This window comes from Lampetra planeri, chromosome 11 (genome assembly GCF_965212315.1).
Source record: "Lampetra planeri chromosome 11, kcLamPlan1.2.h2, whole genome shotgun sequence".
NCBI classification, from domain to species: Eukaryota; Metazoa; Chordata; class Hyperoartia; order Petromyzontiformes; family Petromyzontidae; genus Lampetra; species Lampetra planeri.
In genome coordinates this window covers 199,697-214,508 of record NC_136117.1, presented here as the reverse complement: position 1 = coordinate 214,508, position 14,812 = coordinate 199,697, and the positions used below count along the sequence as shown (strand labels likewise).

The 14,812-nt window shown below is 45.2% G+C and overlaps 1 protein-coding gene across 6 annotated transcripts in view; it reads right to left on the bottom strand.

The window, feature by feature from the left end:
• Positions 1-10,479, bottom strand: part of AMPD2 (adenosine monophosphate deaminase 2) — a 54,655-nt gene extending 44,176 nt beyond the window's left edge. The window contains exons 1-4 of one of the 6 annotated variants that reach the window (XM_078598567.1): positions 10,461-10,479; positions 1,900-1,976; positions 1,171-1,301; positions 738-806 (exon numbers count right to left, since the gene is read on the bottom strand). In XM_078598567.1, the coding sequence (XP_078454693.1) occupies positions 738-806; positions 1,171-1,301; positions 1,900-1,929 (230 nt within the window). In that variant the 5' untranslated portion in view covers positions 1,930-1,976; positions 10,461-10,479. The other 5 variants (XM_078598565.1, XM_078598562.1, XM_078598566.1 and 2 more) reach the window with 5 other exon arrangements.
• Between the last annotated feature and the right edge of the window lie 4,333 nt (positions 10,480-14,812).

Here is a 14,812-nt window from a genome sequence, read left to right as displayed (position 1 = left end):
GCGAGTGGTGAGGGATTGTTGAGTGGGTGAGTAGATTGGTGTGTGAGACTTTTCGGGCACAGTTATGCTCTCCCTTCTCTATGCTTGTGAAAAGTAGTGCCCTTTAAAATAACATCTGCGCAGGTTCTAAACATTTAGGATGGTCTGTCTACGATCGATCCTGGGTGTAGCATGGATTGTGTGAGCTCACAGATCCTTAAAATATCTGGACACAGCCCTATTAGCGAGCTGCTCCAGCAGGCAAAACTGCATCGACTGGGTCATGGAGCCTGCATGCCTAGCCCCCCAAATGCCAGATAGTAGGTGCTAAACAGGCGTGGCCTTGGTCAAGAGATGGACTAATACGGTACATGAGGATATGGAGCTGAGCGGAGTTGCCGATGACTGGTACCAGCAGGGTCAAGATTGCTTCTGTGCAGGCTCGTGAAGGATGCTGCTGGGCATTTGGAGGCAGTCACCCTCCAGCAACAACAGAGGGAGGAGCGATGCTCCCAACAACGAGCGGAGCGCCGGGAATATAGAACACAGGTTGGAACAGTAGGGGGCACTGTCTTCTGCCAGTCATCTCATTCAATCAACTCATGGCACCTGGGTTTGTCCTGTGACCTGTCAACAAGCCTTATTACAGGTCGGCCTCAAGGTGCACCTAGCCTGCTACAAGCTCTGTAATGATGTCACTGCTACTGTGGTGAATGAAGTTTATTATTGATGTTGTTAGGTGGATGAGTGAGTCTCACTCTAAATCAGCTGTGCTGTCAATTTTCATAAAATCTTGTTTGGCACGCACCAAAATATCTGGTTGTAATCTACATACACAGACAAAAAGCAAAAATCGTAATCAGAAGTCATAGATTGTCATCAGAAATAAGTTTATCTTAAATCAAATGTAATCAGATTGTCAGCAGAAATCAGATATTCTAATCAGTGACTATCATCAGAAATCAGCCATTTTAATCAGTAGTTTATCTATTGTGTTATATATTGATTATATATATTGCTTATAATCTGTCTCTCCATTGTATGTGTAAATATAATCTGTTCTGAAGTTGCTTTAATATGTAATCTACTCAAGTAATCGGTAATCAGGTGATGTCACAATGAATGTCAGTGGTGTAATCTATCATCGCCAAACAGTGATCACTGTCTGGAGTAAATTAATTTCATAATCACGTGATGTCGTGAGTAATCTGTCTCTGGAGCTGTTGTCTCTTTTCCTCGAGTCTCTCAATCGGCGTCTCCTCTGGAAACTCATACGGAGACACAGGGACAACCCTGTCTCCCACTGTCCGAGAGAAGAGCTCCTGAGAGACACACAGAGCAGGAGGGGCACACAGGGTTAGAGACACGAGAACACACAGTGAGAGGGAGACATGGGATGGTGGATTTTTTCTTTTATTTGTTTGCGAGGGTAACAAACATTCAGCCTCAAGCTGATTTAAAAGAATGACCCACATAGGATCTTGGTGAAAATAAAGGAAGTTGCAGCACAAAAAGAATCACATTGCTAACACGGAGGAAAATACATTCGAGGAAAACTACATTCACATCATGCACCATTCCAAGTGACTGGCAGGTAAGACACAATTGCAACATCAAATCACGTGCAGTTTGCTCACCACATGTGCAATAAAATAGATATCTTAAATAAATGAGTATAAAAAGTACAGGAGAGACATTTAGGCCAAAACCACATAGTGCTGATGCTGATGGTGGTAATGATAACGGTGGTGATGCTGCTGATGATGCTGCTGGTGATAATGATGGTGATGCTGCTGATGATAATGCTACTGGTGATGCTACTGCCACCGATGATGTTGCCGATTATGTTGCTGATGATATTGATGGTACTGTTCCTAATTATGTTGCCAAGGATGCCGATAATGATGTTGCTGACAATACCTCAGCGATCTTGTTAATTTCATTGTCCATAGCTGTTGGAACGTGTTTAGGAAACCTATTCGGGGAAAATTCAAAATCTACACACACAGAGAGAGACATACGGGGAGAGATATGAGAAGCGAGAGACCAAGCGACAGGGAGAGAAGTGACAATGGGAGACAAACATGGTGAGCGAGGGACAGAGTGAGAGGGACACATGGGGAGAGAGAGACACACGGGGAGAGACATGAGAAGCGAGAGAAACGGGGAGAGAGACACGGTGAGACAGAGATGGAGGAGAGGGAGGAACACATGGGGAGAGAGAGATGTACGGGGAGAGAGGCAACGGGAGAGATGGAGAATACACGATTAATTATTTAACACACATATATACGCATATATAGCCGTACACACCATCACTATACCATCATCACCATCATTACTTTCATCATCATCACCACCGACAACCACAACATAAATATCACCAAAACAATATAAATAACATTCACAACCACATCACGAATCCCATCACCACCACCGTCTCTTGAAACGAACCTTATGATTTGGGCAAATCCATTTTTCAGTCAGAGAAAGGGGGATGGTGGCCGAAACCAAAGGACATGCAACCATAGGGGGGAAATTGCAAAAAACCAATACACGACCACTTACTTACATAATTAGCTTGTCTGCGGAATTATGTAATCTGTCTTGCACACACGTCTGTCTCCACATAAAGTTTATTACGAAACCTACCAGCCGCACGGCTTTCAGAAAGTAAATTTGTTTATTGTATGCGGAAACACGGATATGTGAAGGAGACGTGCTGTTTTTGGACGTGCTGTTTGCCTGTTTGTTTTGTTATTTATATTCTCCGCAATGACGCTGATTATTTTGAGTCAATGTTTGCAGGGGTCAGCGTTAAAATAAGGACGAATCCATTTAATAAAAGAGGGGGGAATTATATCTGGATGATCAAATTGAATCAATTGTGGACGTAATTAACATATGAGTAGTCTCAGTGGGCATCCATCGTATTGATATATAATTAACCCTGAAGCATAAGACAGTCTGTGTCTCTGTGAGCCGCAGTGATAAACATTGAACCCCACGGGGAGCCTTTAGCCTGGCTACGAGCCTCAATGGTTTGGCTCTAAAATCCACCACCAATTACACATTTCGAGGTGGACAAGAGACAATCTGAATGTCCGAGCCCATCGGAGGCGGCGCCGCGTCTCGGGCTTCCAAGGCCCCCGGGCGGGGTGCGGTCGCTTTTGTTTACTGGCGGGCCAAGGTCCAATTGATCTCTCGCCGGTGGTCACAAGCCAATAAAATAATTATTTTTAGCCACCAAAATTAAGGTTTATTTTCACCTCAAAAGAATAATATTTTGTAAAAAAAACACCTTTGTAAAAACAATATTTTATTATTTTTGTAAAAAACGTCTTACTAATTTGGCGGATTTTTTTTCTCCGCTGGGCTAAGTCCCGAATCGCGGGCACGGTTGGCTACGTACGGTGCGAAAGAAGTTCAACATACTGGACATACAGTACACAAGTTTCGTTCATATTTGATCAACTTCACGAGATCGATTGACTCCCCGCTACAGACGGACAGACAAGTTGACAAAGATCCCACGTATAGCGTAAAGACTTTTTTTGGGGCAAGTTCTGTTAGCGAGCACCTATTAAGGCCGGCACGGCATTAGAGGGGGTGGGTGGCCAGAACCACGCCCGGCCGCTTTTGTCTCCCTAGCGACGATGTGCACACTCCGTACCAGGAACCCATTCGAGCCCCAGTCGACCCAGCGGAGGCCCAGAACCGGTCCAGACAGACACGAAGACACACTCACACAGAGACAACAAAATACACATCGACAGCAACAGATACAAAGACCGATACATGAAGATATGCGACGTGTATATCACTATTTATATCACTGCGCAGATGTGTATAACAATGCGTATATATGCGTCTCTATTACGCATGTCTCTTATGTATATCTGTATGTATCCGTTTTTACAAGTCACTTGTTGTAATCAACAGCAAAGTTGCAATTCCTGTCTTCAACAGCGTAGTCTTTATGTTATTTAATTGTAGAAGCGGTCACAACTTGTGCATTGCTCCGTCTAATTTTACTTCATCTCTGTGGCGTCTGTATCCGAGTTTACGTGCAGGGACCGCGAGTCGATGCTTACACAACTTAAAACATCGACACAGGCCACCGTTTATGAACTTTTACCGCTTCTAAAATAACTTTTAACAAAACTTCGATCATCGATGGTTAAGTTGTTGGTCAGTGTTGTTCATCTGTGCTGCTGTTGCTCGTATAAGCTCACCCAGATCGTCACCTCCAAGCGCCATTTCGCTTTCTTTTTTGTTAAAGAATCCTAAAAATGTAATCGATTAATTCGATTCGTGATCGAATACTCATGAATAGTCACCATCGCCGCTCCTGGGTCCCTGGTGTTTTATTAACAGGATTGGAATCGATTCCAGTTATAGAATGAATCGTGCCGCCATGTTAAGCGACGTGAATCTAAACATGGTTAATACGGTTCCTTTAGTGAAATCGATTCTGATCGCGGAATCGATTCCACAATGCAACTCACTTGGAATCGGTCGTAGTGGAGTAATCGATGCGTGTTATTTCTTGCAATTGGAATATACTCTTACCATTGTAATCGATCAAAATTGAAAATCAGTAGCGTGAAGCTGTTGAAATCGATTAGAATAGAATGGATTGTAGCGCCTGTGGATCTGTTAAGATAATCAGTTTCCCATGTAATTATGTAGTTTAATTACCGGATTAACAATAAAATAAGAATCTGCGGCTACGGTATTGGTGGTGCACAAGCACAGCACCTTAGAATAAAAGTATAGAATAGTCGATGTTTCGGACGATGAATTTTATTCATGGCCCATACATTAACGTCGCCTGTTAAATATTTCCTTTGAAGGCCATGGTGTTGTTTTGAACGTGTCTGATTAAAAATCGATTCCTGTTGTAAAGAAGGTTAGCATGCATCATCATCATAGGCCTGTGTCTCGAGAGACAATTTTTTTGCGCCTTACGAGGTCAGCTGTAGGTTTTGCAGCGACTAGAATGACTTAGTAGGCCAATCCTTGAGTGACAATCCTTGCCGCAGCATGCATACATTTTGCCAATTGTACAGTGTGTAGTGACAGCGCCGACTGCTCCCAGCAGTGCCAACTGCGGAGAACAGTTAGCGCACACGCCATCGAGCATAGACACAGGAGTGCCGGCAAGGCGGAGGAACTGGGGCAAAGGAAGACCTCCGAGGGAGGCTCCTGGAACCCTCTAGTGCAGACATGGGCAAAGTACGGACCGTGCGGCGTATACGGCCCGTTGGGCTTTTTAATCCGGCCCGCCGAACTTGTCCAACCCGATTTGGTCGTGACTCGAACCTAATTTCCCCATTGGATTGTATGTAAATACAATTAATCCGTTCCAGACTCCTACGAACTGTATATAAATATTGTTTTTTCAAAGATTATTAGGCACAAAAATAGTTAATTACGCAATAGAATTCAGTGTAATAGTAAACTAAATGTAACAACATTGAATAACACTGAGATAACCTTTAATAACAGAGAAAACATTGCCGCATCAAGGTTTAGAATCGTTCAACAAGATGATTGTTTCGTCTGCTACATCAGTCGGTCGATTCTGAGAGAGAGAGAGAGAGAATATTCGTATGAGCAATTCATGTTTCTATTGAAAGTAAGTTAACAGTAATATTTGGGTACAGTATTGTTTTTGGAAGCATTCACCGTAATATCGTATCAACGTTTACTTCACCGCATCATCGTATGAATGATGCGAGAAGAGATTAACGGGTTCTTATGTTAGCGATTTACGTATTCGGCGCTTTCGCTCTCTAAATTACGGCTTGAATGAGGGGGAGGGGTATGACTACACTCACAAAATTATTATCTTACTAGGAATTTCATATAACAAAAGTTATATACATAACTGTTAGACTTTGTGCAATTCAACAAAACAAACAACACTTAACTCCGAGTTCTCTCCAAATTTCATGAGTCCGTTCTAGACCCCACAGTTTTTTTGAAAGAGTTTTAAGCACAGAACACATAATTAAAGTTTAAAAAATCATTAATTATACAAACTTTTCAATAATTTCCTTCTTCACTTCGATTTTAATTTTCTTTAAAACCTTCTTCTCACCAACATTACCACTCATTACCACTTTCTCCGAAGGCAAGTTTGTAAAAGAATGCATGGTACAGACAGCAGACATCTTGTGTCTGGAGATCAAAAGCAAATTTGAAAAAGTCAGCTTATCACGCAGGATTGTGACTCGCCGTGTGGAACTGATTGATAAAAAAAATATAGCCAGTCAATTAAACAATTGAATTATATTCACTAGCACTGGATGAAAGTACGGACGTAAAATACACTGCTCAGCTCCTCATTTTTATCCGAGGCATTGACAGTTTTGCGATAACAGAGGAGGATTTGACCAGAGTCCCTGAAAGGAACAACGCGGGGCGAGGACTTGTATAACCAGGTATCTGCTGTCATTGAAAGAATGACGCTACCTCGGAGTAAACTTGTCAATGTCACAACAGATGGATCGACAAATTTAACTGGAAAAAATGTTGGGCTGCTGAAAAGAATCCAGGATAAAGTGAAAGAGGAAAACCCTGTCCAGGATCTTATTTTCCTTCACTGCATCATCCAACAGGAATCCCTGTGTAAGTCTGTATTGCAGCTTAATCGTGTCGTGAATCCAGTCGTAAAACTTGTGAACTTTATACGAGCAAGGGGACTTCAGCACCGTCAGTTTATTACCTTCCTGGAGGAAACTGATGTGGATCATCAGGACTTGCTGTATAGTCCGCTGGTTAAGTTTGGGGAAAGTGTTACAACGAGTGTGGGAGCTGAAAGAAGATATCATCGCATTTTTGGAGTTGATGGGGAAATTTGACGAATTCCCTGAGCTAAGCGACAAGAACTGGCTTAGTGCCTTTGCGTTTGCTGTGGACATATTTTCACACATGAATGGGCTGAATGTGAAACTGCAGGGGAAAGATCAGTTTGTTCACGACATGTACAAACATGTGAAAGCCTTCAAATCCAGCTCACTTTGTTCTCCGGACAAATTGCGAACAAATCTTTTGCTCATTTCCCATTGCCATGCAGGAAGAGGCACCGCGAAACGCAAAAAAATACAGCAAATCACTTGAGGACCTGCCGTAGGTTCTCTGATTTCGAAAACATTGAACAGTCACTTCAGCTGGTGTCCTGTCCCCTGCCACAAGACCCTGAAACAGCACCACAGGAGCTGCAGTTGGAACTGATAAATCTTCAGTCTGACTCCGTCTTAAAGGAGAAATTCAACTCTGTTAAACTGAATGACTTTTATGCTTCACTTAACAGAGCCACGTTTCCAAACCTCCGGAGGACTGCACATAAGATACCGACTTTGTTTGGCTTGACTTGTGTGTGAGCAGACATTCAGCATCATGAACGCCAACAAAGCCCGTCACAGATCAAAGTTAACGGATCAGTACCTCAGATCTATCCTGAGATTTTCCACAACCAAAATAACTCCAGACTTGGATGCACTGGCAAAAATGGGAGATCAACAACACTGTTCCCACTGAAACTGAAAGTGATGATGTGTTGCTGCAGCGAGGTTGGAGCCAAATCTCCGCAACACAACCTGCATGGCTGCTCTAACATGTTAATGTAGATAATACTGGTAGGAACGAAGTGAACCAGCCTACAATAGATTATATCGTCCGTCCGTCCGATTAGGTGTAGCAACATCGCCCCCTACTGCAAACACTTGGCAGGACCCTACAAAAACCTTTACACTCAGTGACGCTTTCCTGGCTAAACAAGTGTAACATTCCCTTATAATTCCCTGAGATAGCTTTTAATTAAAACATGTAAATTAAAAAGTAACTCACAGTGGCCCAAAGCCTACAGCTAGGCCTAAAGCCTAGAACTAAAACATTTAAATTAAAAATTAACTCACAGCGGCCTAAAGCCTACAGCTAGGCCTAAAGCCTAGAATTAGGCCTCAAACTCTCCCTTCGTATCGTCCGATTAGGTGTAGCAACATCGCCCCCTACTGCAAACACTTGGCAGGACCCTACAAAAACCTTTACACTCAGTGAGACTTTCCTGGCTAAACAAGTGTAATAATACATTATCTTTATATTCTTTGGTTATTCGTTCCTACCAGCCCACCCCGCAGGGACCTGTTAAAGAAGTTCAAGTAAGGTAATTGGTTTGGCGCAGGGCTCAGATGTTTTCATGATGTTTGATCAGTCACGTTACAACATGTTTTTGTATTGTTCATGTTCGTGCAATTTGTTAAATTGCCTTGCAAATAAATGCTTTCCTACCTATTAAAGGCCAAATCCTTTCATGTACTGATTTTTACATGTCATTTATATTAGTTCACACAAACACTCCATCCACCTGTTCCTGGCCCGACCCTCTGTCAAATTTTAGAACCCATTGTGGCGAGTGAAAAAGTTTGCCCACCCCTGCTCTACTGGGTGCGAGAAGGGAGGCGCGGCTAGGGCAGAGCCAGGCCGCACCGAGTAGAATAAAAGTGGAGAGTGAGAGCTCCGGGCTGCCGGTTCTGGGAGTGGACTCATCTCGTCGTCGCTGTCGTCTTTGCCGCCATCATCGCTGCCACCTTCGCCAAATAATTGCGCGGTCGGACAGTAGTTGGCTGTCTTGGTCGATCCCGTCGGTGTAATGGGAATAAAGAGAGACGTCGGTGTAATGGGAATAAAGAGAGACGGTGCCTCCTGCAACTACCTCGTCTCCGACTGAGTGTGTGCGTCACACACACACACCGAGGAGGACACTACAATGTATGACTGTTTTACTATTTTAAGAGTGACGCGTATATGCACGGGGAGTGGTGGCGCAGTAGTTATGGTAACAGAGGAGCGAGAGAGAGGGAGAAATAGAGAGAACCCTAAGTCACAGTAGCCCATCGTCGGTCATGGTCAATCCACTGCTGGATGAAGGCCTCCCTAAGCCGCCACTATCCACTCACGATCCTGAGCACCGTGTTTAATTGTTGCCTCTCGGACGCATTCCACTCTAACCAATACATTGGCCAGCTCATCTACTCCACAAAAGCAGCTTGGAAACTCGATAAGCAAACGGGTTTGGACTTAAAACTGTACCAACTATACAGCCCTAAACAACTAGTATACCAAATTAGTCCAGCTGAACAAATACCATAAGTTGTAGGGCACCCTCTTGGAAAGCCATAAAAGACCCTTGGGAATTAAACGTCTGAATATGGAGGAACGCCAGGACTTTTGCTCAATGGCAAACGGGTTTAGCTCAAACTTTCTATATGCAGACCACATAATTCAACACTGACCCACAGCCTCGTGATACCACTATTCACCCTTCTCACTGTCCCCACCAATCATAAATAACATTTCCTCCCAATGTCGGAATTTGAGGTCCTCACCTTGCTCTCCACACTAAAAAACTTCCACCTTTCCATTCTAGAGGCATCCATCTATACTGAATGGGAAAACACTGCTCTCGTGCATGCTCGTCATGAAGGTGGGGCTCTATAAACGACCAGAACAATTACCTCGTGGAGGCAAAAAGCTGCTGATGATGGTGGAACGCAGCAGAATAATTCCATATGGACACAAGCGACGGCCGAGAGCCTCCGACAGCAGCATCTTGCCAGGAGTGGCAGCAAGCACCGATCAATGGTAGCCCAGGGCAGGCCGAGGGACAGGCGAAGCACCCAGGCAGTAGCGGTGCACAGCCTGGCACAGACGAAGGCCATCAAGAATGGCGGGCTGGGGGAGGGGAACTAAGCAGGGCGCCGAATACGTTGGGAAGCAGCCCTGGGCCATCAACGAGTGACAAGGAGCATAGGTGAGTGCAGGGCAGAGGCAGGTTCCGGACAGAGGAGTTCCAGGTCGAGACCACCAGGGATATTGGGCGACTACTCAGGACCAGTGAGGACATTGGTGGGGCCGCAGGGGCGACAGAACACTGCCAGGTATGGACACGGGCAACACAAGGGTGAGCGCCAGGTCAGAGGGCCTCGGGGTAGCCACCAGGCGACACAGCAAGCTGCCACTGACCACGGAAGCCCGAGTGAAGCCAGCACCAGCAGCCAGAGTCTGCGGACCACCAACAAGCACAGGTACTGGAAGCCAGGGATGACAAAGGTCCAAGGAGGGCAAGCATCGGCGGCTGGTGGCGGCATGCAGCCAAGGGCAAGTAGCCAGCCACCTGCAGCACCAGCTCAGTGGTGGTGGTGCACCTACAGACAAGGCAGGCGTCAACCAAAGGCAGTAGCAGAAAGCAGAGCGCAGCTTGTAACAAGGACGAAGCACAGTGCAGACCAGAGAGCACTGCCCGATGTAAACACAGGTGACCGAAGCCGCAGGGGGCCAGGCGAGCAGGCCAACGCAGGCAGCTGGAGGTAGTAGGGAAATCCCCTGGAAGGGCACACGTGGCCTGAAGATCCAGGCACCACCAACCGTAGGTCGCAGGGGACCGCTCGACACAAGTGCAGACCAGCCCTAACCTCAGAGGTCTAGAGCAGGCAGCCTGAAATCGCAGAGTGAAGAAGTGGGCAGACGCTGGCCACTGCCAGCTTTGGAGAACCGCCATGGGCAGGTGCAGAAGACCAGCGTCTGTCGAACGCAACCAGAGGCAGGCATTGGGCTGCCGGAGGTGGCATAGACCCCAACAGGGCTGGTGAGATGAGGTCCAGGTGGCAGATGCCAAGCTTCACAAGTTCAGTAAACTTTCGATTATCTGCACGAATGACGGACAGGACGGCACCAGATAATAAAAAATCATGATAAATCCAAAAATATTAATTTTCCGTGGATCTCAATGCCAAAAACTAACGATCGATCGATGCGCATGCACAGTGATAATAACACTTTCCTTCTCCCACGCAGATGACTCAGCCCACAAAGTGGATAGCAGAGCCACGCCAATAAAAATGAAACTCCACCCACTGTTGTAAAGATATGCACGTGGACTTGTTCGGTTTAAGCACGTGGCTTGTAATAAACATTTCTAAGAATAACAATGTAAAACTGTTTTTAAATTATTCATTTGGGCTTAAGGGTAAATTCACGAGTTATTAATTAGTAAAAATCTCAGGTGCGTGGTTTGTCCGCAAATCGGATCAACCGTACACGGATAATCGAGTCTACTATACGAGGGGGCAGGCGGCTCAAGACAGACGATAATGGTGGCGGCAGCGGCGGCAGTATCAGTGGCACGACCACCATCACTGCCCTAGTGGATGGCAGGAATTAGTTGTACCAAATATATAGAGGGAATGTGTCGTATTGTGTTGTGCTCCACTGTACAGTATTGTACCCTGTTGTATTCCCCCATTGTTGCATTGCATTGTTTTGTATTACGTTGCATCACGTTGTGTAGCATCACCCAACATTGTGTAGCGTTATTTCGTGTTTATTTAATTATTTGGGTCTTTCGGTAAAGTCACGTAGATACGTTCAAATTAATAAAAATAAAATTAACAAAAAACTACGACGTTTCGATCACAACACAAGCGATCGTGACTTTACCGAAAGACCTAAAGAATATGAATTCCTGCAGTCACGAAAGCTTTAAGTCAAGAGTGTTTATTCTGTTGTGTTTTGATGGAAAGTGGCTAGAAGCAGACTGGCAGAGGAACCGCGTGTCAGCAAGTGAGGTGGTTTGCGCCATGATGGCGAGATCTTAACTACCTCGCCCGGTATACAAGGTCATGAATTCGATCCCGACCCTGATGCCTGTTCTCCGCTTGGTTGCGTGGATTTTTCTCCGGGTCCTCCAGTTTCCCCCTCCAAATTTAGATTCAATAACATGCGTCTAGAGTATTTATTTGGCTGTTATAAATTTCCACTTGATAAACCACTTTGTTGCAGCTCAGTGGGGCCTTACCTGGTAAAATAAACCTAAAATATGTTTTTTTTTATCAGAAGTGGCACCATCTTAGTGTGACCCAGAAGGCCATTGTTTGCCATCGTCCATCTGCCTTTCAAGCTCATTAACTTTTCTTAACGGTTTGGATGTTTTTTTACCTGCATATATAAACCTTACATATACATACACAGATACTAAGGTATTGTGAAAGGCCGGTGGGCCGTTTTGTCCATTTCTCCACCAATATAGTTACCCCCGCGTAGGTATATATACCTACATACCATACCTACAACAGAGTAAGAAGTATCTCTTGACTCTGTAGTTGTATCTACTGACTGTACAGCAGTATCTACTGAGCCAGTAGTAGCTACTGACTGTTTAGTAGTATTTACTTACTGTAGTAACTACTGACCATAGCAACATCTACTGGCAGTGGTATCTACCGACTCTATAGTAGTAACAACTAACTCTATAGTAGTGTAGTGGGTTCCCAACCGACAGAGACGGCGAAGTGGAGGCAGCACTATTTATTGTAACTCAACACTTGGACAGGGCAAGGTATACAACACTTGGAAGGGGTAACGGCCCCTTCACCCGTACTACACTGGGATACACCCCTAGCCTATCTGCCTATCTACCTACGCTCCCAGGTCCTCCGCTAAGGGCTCTAGGGGAGGCTAACTGACTTGGCCCAGCCAAGGCTCAGGTCCCGACCACCAGCCACACAGATCCGGCCCTAAGAAGGACATCGGCTCTGAGGCTCTGGGGTCACACCGCTGGCTTGCTCTGCCCAGCCCTGAGAAGTATAGAGGGTCAGAGGAGTTCCAGGGTCTATCTTGCCGGTCTTGAGTCTTCAACTGGGTCTTCGGACTTCGGCTCACGAACACTGCCCCAATCTCTCTGGCTCCCCATCTTATATACCAATTCCCCACCAAGGGGCGGGGTTCTGAGGGATCACAGCACACCCCACAGCCCCCGCCCGTTGAGAGGAGTACGGGGGATCCAAAGCCCACAGCCCGCTTTGGGTAAGCCCAGGGTGCTAGCTATAACTGATGTGTGTTTGTCCCATAACACCACTACAGTAGTATCTGCTGACTCTATAGTAGTATCCACTGACTATAGTAGTAACTACTAACTTTATAGCAGTATCTACTGACTCTATAGTAGTATCTACTGACTCTATTGCAGTAGCTACTGACCGTAGTAGTATCTACTGACTGTATAGTAGTATTTACTGACTGTAGCAGTATTTACTAACCGTAGTAGTATACCAACTGTGGTGGTACCTGCTATCACTACAGCAGTGCATACCAACTGTGGTGGTACCTGCTATCACTACAGCAGTGTATACTGACGATGGTGGTACCTGCTTTCACTACAGCAGTGCATACTGACTGTGGTGGTACCTGCTTTCACTACAGCAGTGCATACCAACTGTGGTGGTTCCTGCTTTCACTACAGCAGTGCATACTGACTGTGGTGGCACCTGCTATGACTACAGCAGTGCATACTGCTGTGGTGTTACTTGCTATGTTTACAGCAGTGCATACTGACTGTGGTGGTATCCTGCTATTGCTACAACAGTGCATACTGGCTGTGGTGGTACCTGATATGATTACAACAGTGCATACTGTGGTGGTAGCTGCTATTATTACAGCAGTGCATACTGGCTGTGGTGGTAGTTGCTATTATTACAGCAGTACATACTGGCTGTGGTGGTACCTGCTATGATTACAGCAGTGCATACTGACTGTGGTGGTACCTTTTATGATTACAGCAGTGGATACTGACTGTGGTGGCACCTGCTATGATTAGAGCAGTACATACTGAGTGTGGTGGGACCTGCTATGATTACAGCAGTGCATACTGTGGTGGTTCCTGGTTTCATTACAGCAGTGCATACTGACTGTGGTAGTATCTGCTATCACTACAGAGTACATGCGGACTCTATGTATCTTATATATAAAAGGGAAATGTGTGAACATCTGTCTGTTCGAAATGTTTAGCATACTTCCCGACATGCAACAAACTTAAAATTTGGCTTCCGGACTGTACAAAAATTTTAAAAATATAGAAATTGACTTTTGTATTTTGGGGGGGGGGGGGGGATGACCATGAAGTGTGCGGCATCAACCCGCATTCAGGACTGGCGAGAATCGATATCTGATGAGCATTTCTGGTATCGATTAAAAGGGAATAGGCCAATTTTAAAGAAATCTCCAACCTTCGATTCCTTTGCGCGATTTAAAGATTCGAATCTTGACACGCGAGCGTAAGATTTTTTTACCACCGTGCGTTGGGTTTTATTTTATTTTTAATTAATGAGGTAATGATCAAAGTTTTCTTTTCATTTGTATATGTTATGTTTTTAAGTTTTGAGAAGTTTTAAAATATATTTCCCCCCCGAGCAACGCCGGGTACTTCCCGCTAGTAGCAGTATATATCGACTCTATAGAACAAAGTACTCACCTGACAGAGTGCTGTGGTGAGGCCTAATCCCGTGCAGAGCCCCGGCCTCGCCTAGATTGCCCAGCCAGCCGAGGCTGGGGGCTGGGCCGCTACCCCTACACAGTACATAAAATCCGTGATCTGGTCCCATTTGTAAAAGATTTGATTCCAGACATACAGTACCCTGGCATCTAGAAACTAAGTTGCCTCTGTGGTAGCAGTTACATTGGAGAAACTAAACGACATGTCTCGGACCGCATCCGTGAACACAAAGCAGACCTGAAACACGGTAGGACCAACACCTCAGCCATGGCAGACCATTGTTATAATTCAGTGGGCTCACATGACATTGACTTCTCCAAGACGGAGGTTCTGTGCAAGCCATCCGGCTACCTTGAGAGATTCGTTCATGAGGCCATCCACATATACAAACACAGAGACAATTTCAACCGAGAAGATGGATTCTGGCTTAGCAATCATTGGAAGGACGTGATAAACCATTTCGGGTCTTGATTGATTGTGTTCACGTTTACGGTGACT